General features: G+C 42.2%; 1 protein-coding gene across 1 annotated transcript; it reads left to right on the top strand.

Moving 5' to 3' along the window:
* The first annotated feature begins 311 nt into the window (after nucleotides 1–311).
* LOC106118484 (fez family zinc finger protein 1) lies at nucleotides 312–9,206 on the top strand. The gene is made up of 3 exons (XM_013313144.1): nucleotides 312–457; nucleotides 8,024–9,083; nucleotides 9,123–9,206. The coding sequence occupies exons 2-3, from the start codon at nucleotides 8,037–8,039 to the stop codon at nucleotides 9,204–9,206; spliced, it is 1,131 nt and encodes a 376-aa protein (XP_013168598.1). The 5' UTR covers nucleotides 312–457; nucleotides 8,024–8,036.
* Nucleotides 9,207–10,334: the final 1,128 nt, after the last annotated feature.

Here is a 10,334-nt window from a genome sequence, read left to right as displayed (position 1 = left end):
CCCGACGGAGCTCGTGCGAACGGGACAGGGAGACAGGGCCGTGGCGAGAGCGAGCGGGAGGGGGCGAGCGGCGGCGCAAATGCACATCCTTGGTGCGCGGGGCGCAGGGCGGGGCTCCGGTGAATTATTGAAGGCGGCGACCGCCCTTTGGGCTGCGAGTGCCGAGGGCGGGCCGGGGCGGCGAGGGGGGGTTGCGCGCGCGCGGGGCGGGGGCGCCACTTGCCGCGCGCCTTTCCGCCGTCGCGCCAACTCGAGCAGCGACCAGTGCGGCTGCGGCCATCTTCTGCCGAGCCGCCGGGTGCGATGACCGTATTGCTCACTTGCTGGTGACACTGCTGCACACCTGCGGCTGGAGGGAGACCATCAAGAGACGGCGACACCAGAACGGTGGACAGTGGTGGCCGCGGCCAGTGACATGGAAACAAGTGTTTAATTGGACAAGTGTGGACTGAACCAGGTTGGTGTCATGTTACATTACAGCTTACATTTCAATCTAAGAATTATAATTTATTGTCTTTGTAAACCAAAAATCATCGATCCCCAAGATCGTGCCGTTCTGACAATACAAAAATGTTCAAAAGTTCCAAATGTGTCTAATTAAATGTGACACAATTATCTCATGTCGTCCTCAACATTCTCGAGCAACTGATGGATATAATAATTGTAGGTATACCTGCTCTTGTTCATGTTCAGTGAGAAGCCCACTGCTGGGCATAGGCCTCCCCCAAAGATCGCCGCGATGACCTGCTCTGTCTCCAGTTAAAGTGAATGACATACAATGTAATGATTAAAGAATCTCTTGAGAATCTTTAAGAGGTCCTAAAACTTCATCGCCTCGGAATTACGGAACTGGAATAACAACAATATATGTAGATATAAAAAAATATCATCGGCATTGCTCGTAAAATGAAAAAGTAATACATAAGTAACGCAAACTATTTCAAAATTAACCGCCGTGAAATTTTTCAACCTCTCAAACTTCAATTTGCGTTCCGGAACTAGTTAACATTTATTAGATATCTATTGTTAGGAAGAAAATCCGACACTGTGCCGGTGTACTGGCGCATCATCAGCCTTATAAAAATATCAACGTTTATGTCCCCTCATTAATCAATCTGACACTTGACTTTGTAACGAAGGCGCGCTATTCGCGCCAAATGATTCTAACTAATAATGTTTAAATGTATTAAAAGCTTTTATTTGTGACTCAATACGGAATATAACAGCTAAAATACCAATGGAATTTAAACGTGTGTAGAACTATGAAATTATTACAAAGCACTTTGAAAGTATAGGTATTAAAGCCTGCCTACAAAGTCAGAACTTGATTTGTAGATATAATCAATGTGGAGCAACACTATTATGGGTATAACACATTTACAACACGTCTTATAATAATACAAAAATACATGTTTTGACGTTGTTTTAACCTAACTTAGAGGCCTTCGTACGAGCATACCTAACCTAACACTTGAAGGTCTACAACTCATCTGCTTTTCATTTAGTGTTGCATTTGTCCATGGGTATCGAAGACCTCATTTTATTAAGGATCCTACTGCTCGTTTCCCCCTTTACCTATCATATAAAAAAACTACACATATAGATGGAATGCCAAAATAACCTTTATCTACAGATTTTTTTTCTATTATATCGGCCGACAAAGAGTCGCGTCAAAACGTAAATATTCTCAAAGATCTATTACCAACTAAATCCTTTACATTTAACACTTGCGATGAGATTAGAGGTAATCCTTCCGGACATACGGACAACCGATATATTTGCAAACACCGCAATAACGGTCAGATACAAAGATGCCGCCAGGAAGCTGTTTGTTGCGGCGGACGTCCGACTAAATACAAATAAACTCTTGTTAATTTTTACAAATTAACGACAGCAAAATAGGGATTGAAATAGTTTTTCGACTCCTGCCTTCAACACGTCAAATGAGACTTATACCGTGAATACTACAAGTTAAAATTGCCAATCAGTAAAACATTTTCTTACAAATTGTTCTGGCGCATGATTCAACTGACCCTACTATTTTTCTCCTCTCCTCGAGTCTTTACTTGTTTCCCAATCATCGTACTTAAGCTAACACAACTAGTTTCTGATAAAAAGATTGCTACTGTTATGTATTCATTATTTCCTGAGTAAAACCCGAAATCAATTTTCAATCTCGAACCATTCTTTCTTATCTGCGGTATTTTTAATTAACAAGTCCAACTATTTGGTTCAAATTTAACCGATATAAGATCGCAGTAACAATAGGAAGATTTATTCATCGAATATTTCTTTTTATTCCCTTTCATAGAAAGTAATTATAATAATTGTCGAGATTATCTCAAGAACCGACAACAGTTTCCTACAAAACGCGTGCCCCGTTACCTAATAGACATGTTTTACGTTAGGTTCTTACGCAGCACCTACATTTTGGAATACGTCGTTCCCTCCCCGTCTAGTCAATTTAAATAAGAACGTGCATCAAGCCCTTCATCAGCAAATAGGTACGTTGAGTTTAATAATTGTTATGAAAATTAATAAATCCCTCGCAGTAAATATTTGTAATTAAATGAATACATCGTCTCCATTGGAAAGGTTAATTCGTTGCGCGGACACAATGCGGGGAGTGGGACGCGTATTGCAGCTCAATCGCCCGGACCTGAGCCATTACCTCACGCCGCCGCTAACAAGCGCCCTCCGGAGGGCTAATTCCTCTCCCTCGTAGGGTGCGGGGGTGCGGGAGGTCAGGTGTGATAGGGGTGAAGGGTGATCTGGTATAATGACACGTGATTTCACAATTATGCGACGTGTGAAGAGGTTTTTATAATTCTTAAACATCTCCTGTTCAAAGGTGTCGGATATAAACTGTACGGATTTAAATTTATAATGACATCAACCCTCAACCCTCAGGTGTTAGTTAGCGCCCAGTTGTGAGGGCGTCAGGACGCGGCGTAGAGCGGCGCGGCGTGTGCTTTGATTTTATCTCATGTAATTATCATTATGAATATATTCATATCATGAGTTTGAATAAATCGTTTTAAATTTTGGACTTTGCGTATTTACCGGACATTGCTTCTTATCTCATGAATTAACATCTTGTTACATAATACATAAGTATTACATCTAAATCACTTATGAATCAATATAATGAGCTAGATGATAGATAAACATACATATATAACCTGGTGCCCCGCCCTCTATATTGTCTCCGCACAGCGTGACGACGTGATTAAGTCTAGTTAAGTGTTTGTCCCGCGGGAAGAGAAGCCGGGACCAATTACAAGGGACAAATATTTGTAACTGAGTGACACGCGCCGCCGCGGCGGATGTGTCGGCCCTATTGCGGTGTTTGCATTTCTACTAATCCAATAGATTAATGTCCCTGTCAATTTACTACGAGAAAGTAGTTTAAACATTTATCAGTATTTAGATAACAAGATAATAACAATAAAATACTTGTCTTTTAACTAACTAACTAACTGAGGATATTTTTTATGGTATTGTGCTTTACTCAAAAACATACGTTCTGTGTTGGAATATGTTCCTAAAGCCAAATTAAATTTTATATATGATAGAAGCGATATTGTATTGTTAAGAATTAAATATCATATAATAAGAGAAATAAATAATGCGCATAATTAAAAAAAAAACCTCCATTTCTCAATAACTTAGCACAATACGTATAATTGTGTAATTGTTCGCGAACTATCGGATAATCTGTTCTTGATAATAAAATGATCGTGAAGCTTCCACTTCCGGCGGACGCGACCTCTCCACGTGTCATATTCTGATGACATTTGCTGCGACATGACACATGGTAAAAGACGATTAATATAATCTGTGCTCTTATACAACTGGCAATTGATATTTTAGATGATGATGAAATTATATTTATGTCCGAAATCAATAAGCGATCGAATAATATCCACGGTTTTGGCTGATTAATAATTTTAAACCTTTAACGAAATTTAACAAATCAAATGATTGCAATAACAATTGAAAAATACAGAATAATTTTGTATTCCGTTTCACGCAAAGTAATTAAAATAAATGTCGAATCGGTCTCAAGTTTAAGGATGAGGAAGGATATAATTTCGGCCGTTAGATGATAATGATAGGTGATGAAATATATGGTAAATGATCTTCAAACATTTTGAAATTTATTATTTTATAGAGTAGAGAGTCGATCCATTCATTATCTGTAAGTAGGTAAAGACTAAAAATCCACTTATTACTTGTCAACTATAAATATTAAGCAATATTCAAATAACAGGCATTGTTTAAAAAATCAAACGATTACATTCTTCCATCCCCCCGGCCCCTGTCAGCGGCGGTACTTAACGTCAGGGGTAGTTAGTGTCCCGCCATCGAATCCGCTACCGCCACCCCACTGCCCCGCTACCCCGCGGCCAGACGGCAGCATTGTGGTCCGCTGGATCGCGCTAATTCGAACCCCGATATCTCCTCGTCATGACAGCTACGTTGATGTATGATGACACTTTCAATTTTGAATCCTCCGCGGATGAGTTTCAAATTGATTTATTAAAAAAAAAACAAGCAATATGCCACTACAAAACATCTGATTTTATATTCGCTGTGTTTTTAATTATAAATAATTTAATTAATATAATAAATATTGTACTTTATATTATGCAAAGTCACAGTCAGTACCGGTCATGTCTAAGGACGCGTTTACACAGAACATATTTATCTAACGTTATGTATTATACAATAAGAGCAGTTTCAATAATGTACGCTTACATTAGTTACGTATTTATAAGGTACAGATTATATTCACAGCAAAACAGAAATATCATTAATCCTATTTTATATCTCATTCGGACGTATTACTTCTGGTCGTAGGACAAAGAGACGCATAACGATGTAAATGTCATAAACATAGATATTAGAAAATAATCGACTCCCGGACCTCGATCCATAAATCCAAATGAAATGTCAACATATCCGCACCACCTCGTACTTACCACTCGTAATAAACAATTTACACCACAAAACCACCCCTGACCCTCGTAATAAGCGATTTCCGAACACCAAAATATCAAGAGCCCAACCCAAACACGAAAACTCAAACAACAAATATAAATTCAAAGTTCCAGTTAAATTAGTTCCAACGAGTTATTTGCAGTAATCCTTCCAGAACATTGGGACCCCTAGTTTCTCATAAATAATGGCAAATACGAGATCAAACGTAATTGGTTGTTTGCAGATTTCGTGTATAGAATTGGAAAAGAGACGGATATATAAATAACCATGTGTTAGAGGGAGTCGGCTGGAAGCGTTTAAGCGCTCAGGGGATTACGCCTGTCGGACGTCGCGCACACTAATGACGTCTTGTCTTGACAGATGTCAATTTGACATTACATTAGAAATGGCGCGCTTTTATACTTTGAGAAATTATGATTTTTCTTATTTCGCGTCCATAATTGAGCAATGGTTAAATTGAAAAGAAACGAATTTGAAAATTATTGGTTAGCGTAAATAATTTTACATTAAAGAGTTATTCTAAATTATAGAAATAAAGCATAAAATATTGTAAATTACTCAGGATACTCTTGTTTTTAACAAAAACAACATTAATGTCACTAAATTCTACAACGCTGACTTTTTTTATAATATAAATTAATTTACCAAACCAATTGACAATGAACTCTCTGTCCGTGTGTAAAGAATTGTTTTTAGCTTGTCATCGTATGTAAGTGGTAGAATGTGTCCAATCTGCTGATATCTGGAGTTAGGTGTCGATTAGATGGGATGCTGAGGCGATAAGTTACAGGCGAGGGGATGGGAAGGGGGGGTAGAGGGGCGGGAGATGAGGGCACTTCCATGCTATTACGATATTAAGAGATGTACGATAGGACAGGTCCGCCGCGCCGCCGCGCCGCCGCGCCGCCGCGCCGCCGGCCGGCACATTATCAGATCGCGGATGTCGCTACGAGTGCACTTTCAGCTGATATTGATGATTTAATGGAAAAGTTGACGACATCACTCAATGATTACACGGCTAAACTGAGTGGGTTTCCTGGCTTAATAACTCCTTACAATCTGTGACAATTTTAATTATTCAGATATATTGTTCATATAATCGTTTGTAAATCCACACACATGTAACTTACTAATATTATAAATCCGAATGTTTGGATGGATATTAGTTGGATGGATGTTTGTTCGAAGATATCTCGAGATCGGCTCATCGGATCTCGCTGAAATTTGGCACATAGACTACTAATTAAGTACTCCGTCCGCGGGTAAGTTTTTGTTTTAAATAACACGCGGACGTAATCGCGGGCGACAACTAGTTAGATATAAAAAGAACACCGGGCTACTGCGAGCAGATTTTTAGAGTATGTATTTGCATTTTAGGTTATATCTATACAAAAACTATTAAATATCCACACATTCCCTGACCTTTATGTGACCTTGTTATGTAATAGAGGGAAAACTATTTGCTATGTATGAATACAAAATAGTTAAAATATTAAAGTTGACATGTGTTGTGATTACGTTGTCAATGCACATATAAACAGCAATTTGTTATAATTAACAACAACTCGATGTCAACTGTTTGAATTTAAACAAGAACGGTATTTAAACAATCGCCACTCAGCGACTCAGCGACTGAGCGACTCAGCAACCGGCCACGAATGTATGAGAGTGTATGTTGTGTTGTGTATGAGAGGAGAGGCATTGTTGGGACAACATCTCGACTGCGGCAGCTGCGCGCGCGCTTATGTTTCCCTTTTTGTTTTATTTATACAAAGAAATATTTAATAAACTTCCCTTAAGATTTGGTACAACAAGGGTAGATTTTGTTGCACGAGCAGGGCGTTATTGTTTCGATATTCTGAATGGCTTTGTAACGCCAGTGGACGCGGAAAGTTAGTTAATAATTAATACAAAATATTTTCGTCCAATCCATACTTCATATATAAAAAATGACCATATAAAACCTAATTAACCTTAGCTTTTGGATCTTTTTATAAAGACATTTACTGCGATACGATTATCGTCTTGTTTTCTTCATAAGATTCTACTTGAGGATAAGCACGTGCTCTACAAATTATTTGTCCACGTTATGGAGATCAATTTAAACATAAAAACATACGCCAATTGCACACAATTCCAAATAACTAGATTTGTTATGATCATACGCTTCACAACTCCTATACAATCGAAGTCTGATGACGTCAGCGCACAGCCCGAGGCCCTGGTCGACGAGCAAGCGCAGCCCCGCGGCCGGCACTATGACGAGAACAATACGCACTACGACACCAATTACCCGGCGCGGCGGCCGCTCAACATATTGTCACCGTTCAGACCCCAGCCCGCTTTGTTCTACAAGAGCCGTTACCAGCCCTTCGGCTTTTAATTGCACACGTATTGAACAAATAAATAAAAGTTTAGTTTTGCGGCTTAAGCGGAAAGAGTTCCTTGCCTGAGTATAAGCCACGAGTGCGTTGTGATACCCAACATCAAACAGGTTAGGTACATCGCTGCTCATCCTACCCTTCATCTCTAAATTATATGTATAATCCTACCAATTATGTAGGTATGTAAGTACTCGAGCATAAACTCTTTTTATGTTTACGGTAAATAACATCGTTGAAAATATTATTCGTAAGTGGTAAAGCGCACGTCACAAAAGCACATTGTACGACCGCACGAGAAAAGAGCTCTCAACAATCGACATCGATTGCAATATTTGAAAAACGTTTCTGGTGTGCATTGTGTCCTACCACCCCCCGCCATACCCCCGCACGAGCCCCGCAACCCGCTCCACTAATTACTAACGCGAGAGCGCGGTGCCCTCCGCCTCCGCCCGCCATTCATCAACACCAAAGCGAATGCTGAATGTTTGCAAACGATTTCTCCACAAAGCTCGCAGCGGCAAGGGTCCGCCACACGCACCCTACCAATTTAGTTAAAACAACCGCTCGACTACTCTTTGTCGCGCAAACCGCGCGATGACAATACTCCCCGACTGACAGACACTCCCTCTCCGCAGGTGAGCAGCAGCTATGCAGCCGTTCCCGTGCGCCGGCCGGCCGGACGGCCCGCGCGAATCTTCGCCCGAGCGCGCCTGCTCGCCCGACACGCCCGCGCCGCCCGCGCCTTCAGCTCCCGCCGCGCCCGCCGCACCAGTCCTTAACTTCTCTATCGCGCGGCTCATGGAACCCGATCGGAGGAAGTGCGCCTCGCCGGAGCCTCCGCCCGCGCCCCACTTCCTTTCGTACGGTGCACAGCTTCTAGACTCCGCATTCAAGCAGTACATCCCCGCGGCTCGCCGCCAACTCGCTGCGCACTACCCGCTGCTGTACTACGGGCCCGACCTCGTGTCGCTCACGTACGCGCATCAGCTGCAGCTGCCTCGCCCGCCACCCGCACCCGCGCGCCGCCCGCCCAGCCCGCGCGTCGCACCCGATCACGCGGTCTCCTCCACCACGGGTCCCGCGCCCTCGCCCTCGCCCGCCAAGAGCAAGAGTTTCGCGTGCGGCGACTGCGGCAAAGTGTTCAACGCACACTACAACCTGACGCGGCACATGCCCGTGCACACCGGCGCGCGCCCCTTCGTCTGCAAGGTGTGCGGCAAGGGTTTCCGGCAGGCCTCCACGCTCTGCCGGCACAAGATCATCCACACCTCGGAGAAGCCGCACAAGTGCCTCACGTGCGGCAAGGCCTTCAACCGCTCCTCTACGCTCAATACGCACGCGCGCATCCACGCCGGCTACAAGCCCTTCGTCTGCGAGTTCTGCGGCAAGGGCTTCCACCAGAAGGGCAACTACAAGAACCACCGGCTGACGCACAGCGGCGAGAAAGCGTACAAGTGCAACATCTGCAATAAGGCCTTCCACCAGATCTACAACCTGACCTTCCACATGCACACGCACAACGAGCGCAAGCCCTTCACCTGCAGCATCTGCGCCAAGGGCTTCTGCCGCAACTTCGACCTGAAGAAGCACACGCGCAAGCTGCACCTGGGGGCGGCGGGCACGCACAACGACTCCTCGCTGGACACGCAGGACGAGTCCACGCAGGAGGCGGCGGCCAGCCCGGCCCGCGGCGAGGTGGGCGGCGCGGGGGGCGCGGGTGAGGCGGGGCGGGAGGACCGCGCGGCCTTCCGACCCTTCCTGGGCGCCGGGTACCCGCCGCTGCTGCAGCCCGCCGGGTTCTTTTCCAAGCTGTTGTGACCGCCGCCACCCCCCGCCGGGTACTACAACGGCTTCGGCGACCAGTGAATTGATTGTGGATTTGATTAATATATATTTATTGTAAAGTGAAAGTTAACAGAGTAACGCAGATTATATATTCGACGACTAGTTTTTAGATAATTCCTTATTATGAGTTTGTGTTTGGAATTTGTTGAACCGTCCTGTACCTGTTAGTGAACATTACAAATGAAACTAATATACGAGTAACAGCGCGAAGTTCGCATCATCTCTACTAATGTTTGTGGTAAAATCATTTAAATCTCTCTGCTATTGTGACGTAGGAAAGCGACTTTTAGCTGTATACAGACTAAAATAAAGGCTTAAATACTTTTATTGTTACAAAAAGTAAGAGATTAGTAAAAAGTACAAGGGATAGTGATTTTATACTTCAAAGCTTTCTAAATACTGTATTAGGTGTTTATCGATATTTCATGTTACGAGAATTTTGTAAATAGTTCTGAGAGAGAATGTTAATAGTTTAGAATGTTGTTTATATAGATATTAATTCAAAATAAATAAATCAATTGTACTCGTAGTAGAGTTAGTGTGCGCGATAGAGCGGTTTATTTATAGCTGTTAGTTTGAATTGTTATGTGTAGCGTTTATGTAATGTAAATAAGAGGTAATGTACATAAGAGGCGGTGGTAAATGTTGCTTACACATAGCGAGAGGAGGAAAATCAAGAGGAATATCAATATTTATTATTAAGATTTCATCATAATATTCAGATGCACAACGGTCTCGGGTTGGGTCTGATCCAGTGAATTTTTTCATCTCGATTTATTTGGTATTTTTTTCTTTTTACTTATTTGATAACGAATGGAATATTGATTTTAGAAAATCTATTTACTAAAGATTCTAATTACAAAGATTACTAGTTACCTGTAATTTAATTTTCTTTCACAAAATATATAAATAAATGTTATTTCTATTTCTCGCTATATGTAGTAAGGTCGGCAGTAGATGTGTAGTGTATGTACATAGACGTACCTGATGCAATATTCACTTTATATGCAGATATATATTATGTCGAAATATATACTATCTTTTATTTTATACTGAACTCCCATTTCATGTAAAAATGCAAACCAAAGAAAGCATAAGTAA

The sequence above is a fragment of the Papilio xuthus genome, unplaced genomic scaffold, assembly GCF_000836235.2.
Source record: "Papilio xuthus unplaced genomic scaffold, Pxut_1.1 DF827570.1, whole genome shotgun sequence".
Lineage (NCBI taxonomy): Eukaryota > Metazoa > Arthropoda > Insecta > Lepidoptera > Papilionidae > Papilio > Papilio xuthus.
Note: the sequence above shows the minus strand (reverse complement) of the source record. Positions and strands in the feature narration are given on the sequence as shown.